Source organism: Salvelinus namaycush, chromosome 34 (genome assembly GCF_016432855.1).
Source record: "Salvelinus namaycush isolate Seneca chromosome 34, SaNama_1.0, whole genome shotgun sequence".
NCBI lineage: Eukaryota > Metazoa > Chordata > Actinopteri > Salmoniformes > Salmonidae > Salvelinus > Salvelinus namaycush.
Genome location: NC_052340.1, coordinates 29,621,226 through 29,635,577, shown reverse-complemented (window position 1 = coordinate 29,635,577; position 14,352 = coordinate 29,621,226). Strand labels below are relative to the sequence as shown.

The following is a 14,352-nucleotide window of genomic DNA, read 5'->3' as shown; positions in this document are numbered from 1 at the left end:
CCTGTTGAGGAGTAGTTGGGATCTGAGTAGGCTACAAATGGCTACTATCAAAAGCAGGCGCTATCAGAGAGAACAAGACCAAGACCAACGAGATTGGACCTATGCTCTTATTAGATAAGACAATTTTAAAGACTTTTACCCTGACTTTAAAGTGCCTCTGTGCCAAATTGGAAGAAGACTATCAACAGTATTTTCAAATGGGAATATCAACAGAGTAAAGGTAGCCTAACTTGCATGGATTTTCACAGCCATGTCAGGAGGGAAAGAAACATCCATGCTGGAAATATAGTTGGTTTAAATTGATTACTGCACTGGTTGGAAGAATGGAAGATGAATATAAATCAAAGGCATATTTTTGAAGAATTACTATTTTGGAAAAAGTTGAGCCAGATGACAATGAAAATGTCAAGAGGGAGAAAGAGTGTGTTGTATTCTATATGTATCTCTCTGTGTATAATGATTGATATTAAAGTGTCCTTGTCAACAAAACATTTTGGACTATGTCATATTTGATATTGCATTATTATTTGCTCAAATTTCTGTATTTGCTTAAAATGTGTAAAATGCATGATATGGTCTATTATATGGAGTTGTATTACAACATTAAATCATTGATAAAGTGCATTCCATTAAAGGCCCAGTGCAGTCAGATTTCTGTTTTCCAGTGTTTTGTAGCATATTGTACAACAGCTGATGAAACTAACACTGTAAAAGTGTGAAAACATTTGATCAGTGTTATTTTCTGATAGTTACTGGTTGAAAATACAATCTACACAGGACCTTCTAATCAGTAGGTAAGTAAGCAGAGTTGCAAAGAAAAAGACATCTCTCAGACTGGCTAATAAAAAGAAAAGGTTAAGATGGGCAAAAGAACTCAGACACTGGACAGAGGAACTCTGCCTAGAAGGCCAGCATCCCGGTGTCGCCTCTTCACTGTTGACGTTGAGACTGGTGTTTTGCGGGTAATATTTAATGAAGCTGCCAGTTGAGGACTTCTGAGAAGTCTGTTTCTCAAGCTAGACTCTCTAATGTACTTGTCTTCTTGCTCAGCTGTGCACCGGGGCCTCCCACTCCTCTTTCTATTCTGGTTAGAGCCAGTTTGCGCTGTTCTGTGAAGGGAGTAGTACACAGCGTTGTACGAGATCTTCAGTTTCTTGGCAATTTCTCGCATGGAATAGCCTTCATTTCTCAGAACAAGAATAGACTGACAAGTTTCAGGAGAAAGTTATTTGTTTCTGGCCATTTTGAGCCTGTAATCGAAACCCACAAATGCTGATGCTCCAGATACTCAACTAGTCTAAAGAAGGCCAGTTTTATTGTTTCTTTAATCAGGACAACAGTTTTCAGCTGTGCTAACATAATTGCAAAAAGGTTTTCTAATGATAAATTATCTTTTTAAAATGATAAACTTGGATTAGCTAACACAACGTGCCATTGGAACACAGGAGTGACGGTTGCTGATAATGGGCCTCTGTACACCTATGTAGATATTCCATTAAAAATCTGCCGTTTCCAGCTACAAGAGTCATTTATAACATTAACAATGTCTACACTGTATTTCTGATCAATTTTATGTTATTTTAATGGACAAAAAATTGTATTTTCTTTCAAAAACAAGGACATTCCTAAGTGACCCCAAACTTTTGAACAGTAGTATAGGCCTACATGCAAATGTTCCAAAATGCAATTTGTTGGAAAACACCAATCTAAAATGCGCACCACATATGCGAGTAGTTTCAAGATGCAACAACTATCATGGGTTGCAGATTTTATTTAACCTTTATTTTAACAGGGAAGACATATTGAGATCTAGGTTTCTTTTCAAATTTGCCCTGCATGATACTGCATAAATATACACAAAATATATATACATATTAAAATGCAAAAACCCAGTCATGGGAAGCACAAATTCAACATCACATATCACAAAAAAACAGTGATATTCCCCCACAAATAAGTCCCTAATCAATGCTTTAAATTACCCGAATGGCACCAGAACATCAAGATTAAATGTATTTTGAATCTTGTTCCAGTAATAAGGTACATTAAAACTAAAAGCAGATTTACCTAGCTCGTGGAGACCTTAGGAACCTCAAGAGTTAACCAATCCTGTGAACGGGTTAGGCAACTCAGGTGTCTATACTTCAACAGCAAGGCAAGACAGAAGTTTATGAAGTAGGTCCTTGTAAACAAAAAGGGAGTAATGTAGAGATCTACAGGTCTTTAACAAAGTCCAGACAATCTTAAGATACAGGATGCAGTGATGAGTATCAAAACTGTTACAGGTAACAAAACAAAGAGCACTATGGTAAATGGCATCTAAAGGTTTAAGAGTAGCTGCACTTTGATAAATAATATCGCCATAATCAAGAACAGATAAAAATGACTGAATAATCTGCTTCCTACTGCTTAGTCAGGCATGATATGTTTCTGTAGAAAAAAGCCAACTTTAAATCTTAGCTTCTTAACCAGCTCAACAAATCAAATCATATTTTATTTGTCACATGCGCCGAATACAACAGGTGCTTACTTACAATCCCGTAACCAACAATGCAGTTTTAAGAAAAATACCAAAAAAAGTAAGAAATAAAAGTAACAAATAATTAAAGAGCAGCAGTAAAATAACAATAGCGAGGCCATATACAGGGGGTACCGGTCAATGTGCGGGGCACCGGTTAGTCAGGTAATTGAGGTAATATGTACATGTAGGTAGAGTTATTAAAGTGACTAATGTCGTGGCAATTTCCTGTATGAGGAGAGTTACAAACCACACACCAGTCAGAGTTATACTTAAACTTCATATTTAATAATATGAGCTTTACCATAGCCCTGTGACTTTCAACAATTCACTATCTATAATGAATTGTTGAGAGTCCCAACATAATGGCAACTGAGATCTTTTATAGCAAAGATACACCCCTCTCAACTTACATGACGAACCACAGATCTTAGGAACTCTTCACAAAGGGCCTTTTACTTGAGAAAGGAGTATCCCTTAGCCAGATTGCATTCGCTATAAATTATCGCTCAGTTTGGTCTCTAAAACGAGGTTCTAATCTTGTTCCTGGTACTTCATAGTGGTACTCATCCAAGGCATAACTCAATTGTCAACTCTATATACTCCCATCTCAAGTAAACCCCCTCTTCTCCCCAATCCTGGACAAGCTCACTGAGGGGAGTGACTTGCACACAGACATTGTGGAGCCAAGAGATAATTGGTTCCCCGTTAATCACGCCATCCCTTCACATGGTTTAACAGATACATTCACATATGAAGACAATGTTCCATTCTGTACTCCTCCCTTTCTGATATTCTGCATATTACCAGAGACATGTAAAAGACAAGCCTGACCTCTCCCCTCTCTGGGCCCCAAGTGACTGAGCCCTAGCTGAGAAAAGAAAAGTGCAACTGCCAACAGTATAGTCCAAAGGGATACATTCTAATGACAAGTATCTCACATAAGCATATTATGTAAATAAAACATCTTATTTATCTATGTTACCCAACTAATTCTGACTAGGGTGGCTGGAGTCTTTGACAATTTATAGGGCCTTCCTCTGACACCTCCTGGTATAGAGGACCTGGATGGCAGGAAGCTTGGCCCAAGTGATGTACTGGGCTGTACGCACTACCCTCTGTAGTGCATTGCGGTCGGAAGCCGAGCAGTTGCCATACCAGGCAGTGATGCAACCCGTCAGAATGCTCTCGATGGTGCAGCTGTAGAACCTTTTCAGGATCTGAGGACCCATGCCAAATCTTTTCAGTCTCCTGAGGGGGAGACTGATACCTCGAGACTTCCTTAGATATCGTGCACCAGCTGTTGTCTACAAACATAGATAGACCGCCACCCCGTCTTACCAGAAGCTGCTGTTCTGTCCTGCCGACGCAGTGTATAACCCGCCAGCTGTATGTTATTCATTTCGTTGTTCAGCCACGACTCGGTGAAAGATAAGATATTGCAGTTTTTAATGTCCCGTTGGTAGGATATCTATCTATGTTTTATAAACGTCAAATCCATACCAATCCATGTGCGTAAGTATTTTAATATGGGAACACGTTTGATTGGAGCACCATCTAATGAGAGAACATGTAGTTAATCTGAAACATTCTTATGAGAGTATTGCCTGTATTAAGCACAAGATTTAAATCAGCAAGGGATTCCTGCATAGCTATCAAATCTAACTGTAGTTTTGACACAGCCAGATCAACAGTCGGGTTAATAGCATACAGTTGAAGTCGGAAGTTTACATACACTTAGGTTTGAGTCATTAAAACTCGTTTTTCAACCACTCTACACATTTCTTGTTTTAACAAACTATAGTTCTGGCAAGTTGGTTAGGACATCTACTTTGTGCATGACACACGTGATTTTTCCAAGAATTGATTAGACAGATTAATTCACTGTATCACAATTCCAGTGGGTCAGATGTTTACATATACTAAGTTGACTGTGCCTAAAACAGCTTGGAAAATTCCAGAAAATGATGTCATGGCTTTAGAAGCTTCTGATAGGCTAATTGACATCATTTGAGTCAATTGGTGGTGTACCTGTTGATGTATTTGAAGGCCTACCTTCAAACTCAGTGCCTCTTTGCTTGACATCATGGGAAAATCCAAAGAAATCAGCCAAGACCTCAAAAAAAAAATTTGTAGACCTCCACAAGTCTGGTTCATCCTTGGGAGCAATTTCCAAACGCCTGAAGGTACCACGTTCATCTGTACGCAAGTATAAACACCATGGGACCACGCAGCCATCATACCACTCAGGAAGGAGACGCGTTCTGTTTCCTAGAGATGAACGTACTTTGGTGCGAAAGTGCAAATCAATCCCAGAACAACAGCAAAGGATCTTGTGAAGATTCTGGAAGAAACAGGTACAAAGTATCTATATCCACAGTAAAACGAGTCCTATATCGACATAACCTGAAAGGCAGCTCAGCAAGAAACGAGCCACTGCTCCAAAACCGCCAGAAAAAAGCCAGACTACGGTTTGAAACTGCACATGGGGACAAAGATCGTACTTATTGGAGAAATGTCCTCTGGTCTGATGAAACAAAAATAGAACTGTTTGGCCATAATGACCATCGCTACGTTTGGAGGAAAAAGGGGGAGGCTTGCAAGCCGAAGAACACCAGCATCATGGCAGCATCATGTTGTGGTGGTGCTTTGCTGCAGGAGGGACTGGTGCACTTCACAGAATAGATGGCATCAAGAGAAGGGAAAATTATGTGGATATATTGAAGCAACATATCAAGACATCAGTCAAGAAGTTAAAGCTTGGTCGCAAATGGGTCTTCCAAATGGACAATGATACCAAGCATACTTCCAAAGTTGTGGCAAAATGGCAACAAAGTCAAGGTATTGGAGTGGCCATCACAAAGCCCTGACCTCAATCCTATAGAAAATTTGTGGGCAGAACTGAAAAAGCATGTGCGAGCAAGGAGGCCTACAAACCTGACTCAGTTACACCAGCTCTGTCAGGAGGAATGGGCCAAAATTCACCCAATTTATTGTGGGAAGCTTGTGGAAGGCTACCCGAAACGTTTGACCCAAATTAAACAATTTAAAGGCAATTCTCTCTACTATTATTCTGACATTTCACATTCTTAAAATGAAGTGGTGATCATAACTGACCTAAGACAGGGAATTTTTACTAGGATTAAATGTCAAGAATTGTTAAAAACTGAGTTTAAATGTATTTGGCTAAGGTGTATGTAAACTTCAGACTTCAACTGTACATAATAGTATCATCCGCATATAGATTAATTTTTACATTTTTAACAGACTGACCAATAATGTTTATTTAAATAGTGAAGAGAACAGGTCCCAAAATTGACCCCTGTTGTACACATTTATGTACATCAAGAAATGCAGACTTAACCCCATCAATCACGATGGTCTGAGTTCGGTCACTAAGATAATCATTAAACCATGAACAGGTGTCAAAGCTCAGGCCTATCGAGGACAATTTATTCAATAAAATAGCATGATCAACAGTTTTAAAAGCTTTTGACAGGTCCATTTCATTTGTCTATTTAAATTACTGCCTAGATAATTAACAACTAATGTGGTTGCTGTAATAGTGCTACGCCAAGGCCTAAACCCTAATGGTTAACATTCAAAATGAATTTCTCAGATTAAAAAAGAGCAAAGTTGTACATTTACTAAGGTTATTAAGCCAACATTGATGGGTGTTCCACACTTAAGCAGACCGGGATCCAATTGGTCAGCCCCTTTGGATTTCTTGTTGTCTATTGCTAGCAAAGCATTCAGAAATTATTTTTCTGTAAATAGCCTGAAAGAAAAGCTCTGACTATCATTTGTCTGATCATTTAGCATCCAACCCAATATCATTGTGAATTGTGTTAGAAGTTATTTCAAAGAGAAAGCCAGCTGAAATAAAATGGTGAATAAATGCATCATGATTACATTTTTTTCTGTAATGAGGCCAATGTCTGAATGAATTTGTTGTGGCAGGGAGGAGGAAGTAGAAACCTTAAGGGATTTGACAGTTTTCCCTAATTTAGCAGGGTTCCCATTACAATCCAAAATAGTGGTTACATACAAACATCTGATTTAGCCTTTCTGATTTGTCTTACACAATGCTTCCTCAGTTGCTTAAAAGCTTGCCAGTCCGGGCCTAAGCCTGTGTTCCTGGCCTTGACCCAAGGATCATATATTTTATGAATGACTTCTGATAATTCCAGGCATTTGATCTAACCTTAACCCTTATTTATTGTCGACAATAGTATTGAAGACATCTGAAAAAAGGCTCAATGCTAAATCAGGTTTAGGGATAGTTTAAATACAATCAAGGTCACTAAAATAAAGATAAAATAAAAAAGCCCGTTCACTGACGTTTTTAAAGTTTATTTTAGTGTTGACACAGGCTTACATTTTTGTATTCTCACATCTGTAACACAACCTGGGCAATGGTCACTAATATCTTGGGTGGAGACACCAATAGAAACATATTTCTCTGGTGTATTCACTAGAATAAGATCAATGAGAGTCAACTTTGAAGGATCTTTAGGTTTGGGCCGTGTAGGCATAGTCACCAGCTGGGTGAGGTTTAGATCATTACACGTCTTTTAGATTGTCTGAAGCCTACATTTCCCAATCATAATTTAGGTCACCCAGGATAATAACTTCTGATTTAGTAAAAGAAGACAACTAGTTAACTCCTCAAATGTACGAAGATTAGCCGACAGTTATGGATACATTTTCCACAAAGGCTTAAAGATAACTCACATTTTTTTGACAAGGGACATGGATTTCAGTAGACAGATAAATATTTTTTCTTATAAAAATTGCCACTCCACCACCTCTCCCCTGTCTGTCAGCTCTGAACACAACCTTCAATATTAATATTGTCCAAAATGTCGCTAGAGATCCAAGTTTGTCAATACCAGAATGTACGAATTTGTTTGTATAGCCCAGATCTTTATGTAATTCAGTTTAGGAAATAAGCTACTAATGTTCAGATGCAGCAACCCAAGTGCTTTAAGATTTCTTGCCTTTTCCTGCAGTCAAATGTCCTAGTGGCCTCACGAGTGGAACGTTATTAACGGCTGGGTTTCCCTTTGTAGTCTAGTTTGCAAGCCCTGTCACATCCGACGAGTGTCAGAGCCGGTGTAGTAGGATTCAGGTTGTATACTCAATACCATTGGATGAATCCCGGAACATATTCCAGTCCTGTAGCGTGGCATCCGCATCATCTGACCACTTCCGTATTGAGCGAGTCACTGCTAATTGCTGAATTAGTTCTAGCTTGTAAGCAGGAATCAGGAGGATATAATTATGCTCAGATTTTCCAAATGTAGGGCGAGGGAAAGCTTTGTAAGCATCTCTGTGTGTGGAGTAAAGGTGGTCTAGAGTTATTTTTCTCCTCTGGTTGCACATGTGACATGCTGGTAGAAATGAAGTCAAACATAATTAAGTTTGCCTGCATTAAAGTCCCCAGCCACTAGGAGCACCAACTCTCAATGAGGATTTTCTTGTTTACTTATGGCCTTATACAGCTCGTTGAGTGTGGTCTTAGTGCCAGCATCGGTTTGTGTTTGTAAGACTGCTACGAAAAATATGAGAACTCTTGGTAGATCGTTTGGTCTACAGCTTATCATGAGGTACTCTACCTCAGGTGAGCAATACCTCAAGACTTCCTTAATATTAGACATCGCGCACCAGCTGTTATTGACAAAATAGACACACCACCCCTCGTCCTACCAGATGTAAATGTTCTGTCCTCCCGATGCATGGAAAACCCAGCCAACTGTATATTATCAGTGTCGTCGTTCAGCCACGACTCGGTGAAACATAAGATAGTTATTAATGTCCCGTTGTTAGGACAGTATCGAACGGAGATCATCCAGTGATTGCACGCTGACCAATAGAATGGACGGTAGAGGTGGGTTACACTCTTGCTGACAAATTCTCACAAGGCATCCCGATCTCCGACCGCTATAGTTCCATCTTTTCTTCACGCGATTGACAAGGATTTGGGCCTGGTCTGAGATGCAGTATATCCTTTGCGTTGGATTCAAAAAAAAAAAAAAATCATTGTCTAGTTCGAGGTGAAGTTGCTGTTCTGATACCCAGAAGCTATTTTCGGTCATAAAGAGACGGTAGCAACAACATTAACTACAAAATAAGTTACAATGCGAAACACACAAAATAGCACACCTACAAAGGTGGTTTGAAATGTGTCTTGAAATATCTGATTCCAGTGGATGCAAAATATCCCCATCGCATCAAAGATCAAACACCATATTTTACGGTAGGTATGGGGTTGTTCTGCTCATGCATCCTTATTTCAACGCCAAACCCACCACTGGTGTGCATGTAATCTGACCATAGCATGGGTTTCAATCCAAGTGCCATTTATCTAACGCCAGCAGTTTAAATTAGTTGGATGACATGAAAAGAGCTCTTTGGCCACACACACACACCAGTGGTAGTTTGGCATCGAAATAAGGATGCACAAGCGTCGGTGCTGAACCCCTAATAATAAAACACCAACAAATAGGGTTTCACCCAGCGTCGCTGCTTGAACCCTTAAATGATAAATCATTCATTCCAGAATTGATTGTTTTACATCACTTTTATTACAATTTTAAATAGTAGCACAGATCACAGTACATATGGTGCAACAGAAACATGTAGCTTCTGATGTCTGTTGCAGCTTTTTAAACAATCCAGTAAGTGACACTAGTAAAATCAGATCAGGATGGTCTCCTTGAAAACAACAAACATGATTCTAAGTGAGAGTCCTAAATGACATCCTATACAGTGCACTTCTTTTGATCAAGGCCCATAAGCACTATAACAAGGGAATAGCGTGCCATTTGGGACAAAAACAAAATCAGCATTCTGATTCCCAGACTTTCTAGGCCAGTTTGAGCAGCTCTGTAACCATGACACCCACCCCATCAAACACCTCGTGTATTGGAGCGTTACACATGAAGGCAGAGGTGGTGACCAGCTTGTTCTTTACGTCGACGTGCACCTCCCCCACATTCTTATTCACGTGTTTACAGCCCAGCTCAGTCATGGTGGTTGCCGTCTGGGCATAGGGCCATCTAGTGGTGGGAGGGAGAAGAGCAGCAGGGGCTAAAAACACATACCTCTTATATTCAAACAGAGACATAGTGTATACACACGGTCTCACACACCACTGACACTAACCCACCTCTCACACTCGTTGTCCTGTCCCACAGTGATCTCACATCCCGGCAGGGCCCTAGCAGCTAGGACAGGGGAGATGCAGCACATAGCCAGGGGCTTGCCTACTTCGTGGAACCCCTTAATCAGCTTCTCTACCTGGGGCTGAACCGTGTACTCCTTCCCCTTCACAGCCCAGTCAGAAAGGTTCTTGGCCACGCCAAAACCACCTGCAGGACACAACAGTTGGGTTGAGCACAGTGTAGAGCAGTGGAAACCAGCCCTGGTCCTGGAAAGGTAAAGGGTGAGTAAGGGTTGTATGCTGATGATAATGGAAGCATGATAGTGACGAAGGTATATAATGAAGGTATAAATTAAGGAGTAATGCTTACCTGGGATGACGAGGGCGTCGAAAGCGGTGATGTCCAGTTTGGTAAGATCTGACACGTCACCGCGGGCGATACGAGCACTCTCCTGCAGGACGTTGCGTTTCTCCGCCGTGGGTTTCCCCTCGCAGTGGTTCACCACATGCATCTGATCCACGTCAGGGGCAAACATCTGGACCTGAGGTGATGAGGGTTTAGACCGTCAATACTGTACATCTACAGTACAGGCCAGAAGGAGTTTCATAGTAGTGTTCATGGTAATGAGATTGGAACCTGCATTCCCAACGACAAGCACTCAGGGGGAGACTATGATTAAAAGTACAGCAGTAAAAGGAGCAAGCAGAGGCATATTGACAACATGCACATCAATGCAAACTCTGCACCACTTTCTAGACTAGAGGATGTCTGAAGTTGTCACAGGAATCTGACTATAGATTGGGCTTGTACAGTCAGAAGGTTAGCATGAGAAGCTTGAGTTTGAACTACCCATGGAAACGTTAAAGAGTCCTTACCTTAGCTCCAGCCCTGCTGAGGTGGACCAGCACAGCAGACGCCTCGTGGATCTCTGTCCCATCGTAGACCCCACACCCTGACAGAACTATTGCTATACACTTCACCATGACTCCTGCAAAAGACAGACAAGAATTACAGTATGGAGACAGTGATGCACAACAAGCAGTTAGATTAAACTGAATTCTAGATTGTTCTCTCATCAATACACATCACATGGCATGTCGGGTAATGCGTCAGGTAAGGTACACAAGTGTCCCAAATGGCACCCTATTCCCAATATAGTGCACTGCTTTTGACCAGAGCCCTGGTTTAATAGTAGTGCACTACATTGGAAATAGGGTGCAATTTGGGACAACGAAGACAGGTGAGCATGATGTGAGAATGACTTCCCAGCAGCAGAATCTATCAAACATTTAAAGGCCTGAGGCCTCATTTATCAACGGAGAGTAAATTGCTTACTAAATTTTGGTATACGTGAAGATTCTAGGATTTGCATGCGCAACAAATTGGGATTTAGCAAACTGTCGTACACGATACACACACGTCCATATTGCGAGGCTACAACCCGCCTTAAATTCTCTCCAGTCACCTTTTATGGTAGCAAAAACACACTAATAATGCTGTATGATTTGGAGATGTTGGAACAGGGCCATGATCATTTCTAAAATAAAGCACAATGGCATTATCCCATTTCTGTAGGGGTGTGGGCAGAATGCTTTAACCTATAGTGAGTGCCAAATGATAAACACTGGCCTCCTGAGTATCATCACATCAGTCTCTAAAGGACTGTGTCCAGGCAACACACCAATGCCTCTAGTCAACAATACCTGATACAGGTAGAGAGCCAGGTGTGGAGGGAGGGAGGAAAAGTACAGAATCCACAGAGATTATGTGATAAGCATCGGGTCACTGATCATTCTAAAGCACGGTTCAGATAGGCCTACAACAGGTTAAGACAACTTATGCAGCAGGTTTGGAGAATTAGGTTAAGGATAAGCTAAACTTTTCCAATGCGACTCGAACATATCTAGTTACAACCAGGTCTGCCCTTAAAACAGCCTTGGTTTCCACAAATGCGATGTTGCTAACGCAGTACGCTAAAAGAAACGGAACCCCTGAGCTGTATTCGAATACTCATACTAACCGTACTATTTGTGACGTGCTTGAGTATATAGTATGCTTATTGGTCATAGTATGGATATAGTTAGTATGCCAAAAGTTCCCGGATGTCGTACTAAATTCGCCAAAATATGAAGTATACACACATAGGACACTATTTCAGTACTTTAGGGCCTGTAATGCAATTCTTAAGGAAATAGCTTCACGTAGTTTTCAGATTTGAAGAAAATATGAGGTATAAAGAGAGCGGATACAAATTCAGAGCGGATACAAATTCAGTGCTTTAACGAATTATGACAAACTTATGAAAATGTTGAGCAATGTAATAAAGTAAGGACTTTTCAAATAAGTTACCTTACACATTGTTGGCTGATAAGGACAACATAGCTAACAAATTACTAACCACATAGCATAGCTTTACAATAGTACCGGTAACGTTATGTTGTTAGCTAGCCACCTAACGTTAGTTGGCTACTTATACATCAAACTTGCCAGTATATTCACTATAGGCTAACTACCCATCGTCTATTGACTCATTCTTAGTTTAGCTAAATAGTATAGTGGTTGTGCGTTCTCAATCGACATTCAGGGGCTTTCGTAAGTTCGCGCTGGCTATCTAATGTTACTCCGATTTCAGAACACACTCGTATAAACGCAGAAGAATTACATTTACGAGCGCTCAACACCAGTAGAATATGGGCGGTGTCAGTAAACGTCAGCAAAAAAACGTTATTAAATTGTTGCCAGCAGCAGTTGCAGTCACCAACGGATAACATGAAAACTGCCTACCCAGCTCTGTTAGGGCGAGTAAAATGGTCTGTGGTCTCATGCGTGTCTGGAAGTAGCTAGCCAACGTTAGATTGGGTGCGTGACTGCCGTTATATACAACGCTCAATCAACCCTACTCCTCGGCCGGAGCGTCCAGTGTGTGCCATGAGAGCCAAACGCTCTGAATTTACAAACGGACAATCTGACAACGCTCTGAATGTACGAGCGCAATCTGGCACTCCTGAAGTGGTAAAATGTAAAACGAATAATTTGTTGTTATGCTAACTAGCTGGCAAGATGTTGCATAGAAACGACTTCCGGTAGACTGTCAAAGAGCTAGTAAACTCAACTGAAAGGATACTGTTCGTTTACAGTATACTAAAATGAACTAATAGTATACAGTATGTTAGTATGGGTATACTAACACAGCTCTGGTCTGAGTTTAAACCCGATTGGCTGAACGCACCATCTGGGATTAGCATAGTGGTGGAAAATGGTGTTTCATAAGGAAAGTACGCATACCCACCCCCTCTGCATTAAATACAATTAATGAGGAAATCGAAGCATCTCGGTACGAGCCGGTCCACAAGGGATACTAATGTATTGACGGTTGCATACAATGCGTTTGGATGGTAAAAATTACACGACTCAATATCGCCTTCTGCCGGCCTTTGGGTTAAACGTTACGAAACAAAGTTGCCACTGTTGTAGCCAGGTGTCGTAGCAAACGAGAATCATGAAATACATGCACCAGAAACAGACCAAGTATCAGCAAGCTAGCCTAACTGCTAGCCAAGATAAGAATGTTCTTAACTGACTTGCCAAGTTAAATAAAAAGGTACCACACGTTTGTTTGTTTTTGTAAAAAAACTGCAGCAAAAATAAGACCAAGAACACAGAAAGCGCACTGTTACTTTGGTAAAACGTAGCCTTTCCGTCTCGTCGCAAGTCTTTATCTAATTAAGATGTGGAATTTTACTACCTCCAACAGCAGAGATGCGTCTTAAAACTGCCTAAAACAGTATCGGCTGTTAGATGTGAACCAGTCATCACATATCCACAGCTATTGTGTTACATTAAACTCTAAATACAACATTAATGCTAAACTGTTTACTTAGGCTACATTGATGCAGTATTAATTGATCGACAACGTTATTCTCACCTTGTTACAATAGTAGGTCTTCCTATTCACTCTGAACGCTACTGCGTTAATATCCTCCTTCTGTGGCCCCTCCCATGGAGGCGGGGACTAGTGACGCTGGGAGGGAAAAGGGAAACTTACTTGCCTTACTGCCCTCTCTGTTTGCTCTTTTTCTAAATCTCTCAGAATCAGACACTGGATGGATGGTGTCAGTGTGTCAATATTGATGAAGACACTGTATACTGAACAAAAATATAAACGTAACATGTAAAGTGTTGGTCCCATTTTTCATGAGCTGAAATAAAATATCCCAGAAATATTCCATACACACAAAAAGCTTATTTCTCTCAAATGTTGTGCATAGATGTGTTTACATCCCTGTTAGTGAGCATTTATCCTTTGCCAAGATAATCCATCCACCTGACAGCTGTGGCATATCAAGAAGTTGATTAAACTGCATGATCATTACACAGGTGCACCTTGTGCATTGGGGAGTCACAAAATCAGAACATTGTCTTACCTGCTACACTGGAAGCACAACTTTTGGTCAGGGCAAGCAGCATGCAAACCACAACCAGGTTTCTTTGAAATGTGTAGGCATGTCTCACACTCTGCAAATGTTATGCATACAATGTAGCAGGCCATTAAATTAGATTTTTCTGTTTCCTTGCTGTTGTTTGATTAAAGACAGACAAGTTATGATGCAATTTCTGCGTTCAAACAACTAGTTTCACTTTTTCGGGCAAGTGACTCTAATATTTGGA

The 14,352-nt window shown here is 40.6% G+C and overlaps 1 protein-coding gene across 2 annotated transcripts; it reads right to left on the bottom strand.

Annotated features, from left to right (window-relative positions):
• Positions 1-9,082: 9,082 nt before the first annotated feature.
• On the bottom strand, positions 9,083-13,692 carry LOC120029023 (glutamine amidotransferase-like class 1 domain-containing protein 3A, mitochondrial). 2 transcript variants are annotated; one of them, XM_038974308.1, is made up of 5 exons: positions 13,610-13,692; positions 10,560-10,672; positions 10,054-10,225; positions 9,690-9,891; positions 9,083-9,579 (listed from the first exon to the last, which is right to left on the bottom strand). In XM_038974308.1, the coding sequence occupies exons 2-5, from the start codon at positions 10,665-10,667 to the stop codon at positions 9,387-9,389; spliced, it is 675 nt and encodes a 224-aa protein (XP_038830236.1). In that variant the 5' UTR covers positions 10,668-10,672; positions 13,610-13,692; the 3' UTR covers positions 9,083-9,386. The 2 variants fall into 2 exon arrangements, with proteins under 2 accessions (XP_038830236.1, XP_038830235.1); XM_038974307.1 differs by lacking the exon at positions 13,610-13,692 and adding an exon at positions 12,469-12,579.
• Positions 13,693-14,352: the final 660 nt, after the last annotated feature.

Bases quoted from the DNA above. Each gene is read 5' to 3' on its own strand.
- LOC120029023 (XM_038974307.1), bottom strand. From the start codon at position 12,508: ATGAGACCACAGACCATTTTACTCGCCCTAACAGAGCTGG. The intron at 10,226-10,559 runs GTAAGGACTCTT...TCATCACCTCAG, and splicing joins TCAGCAGGGCTGGAGCTAAG to GTCCAGATGTTTGCCCCTGA. The intron at 9,892-10,053 runs GTAAGCATTACT...TGTGTCCTGCAG, and splicing joins CGACGCCCTCGTCATCCCAG to GTGGTTTTGGCGTGGCCAAG.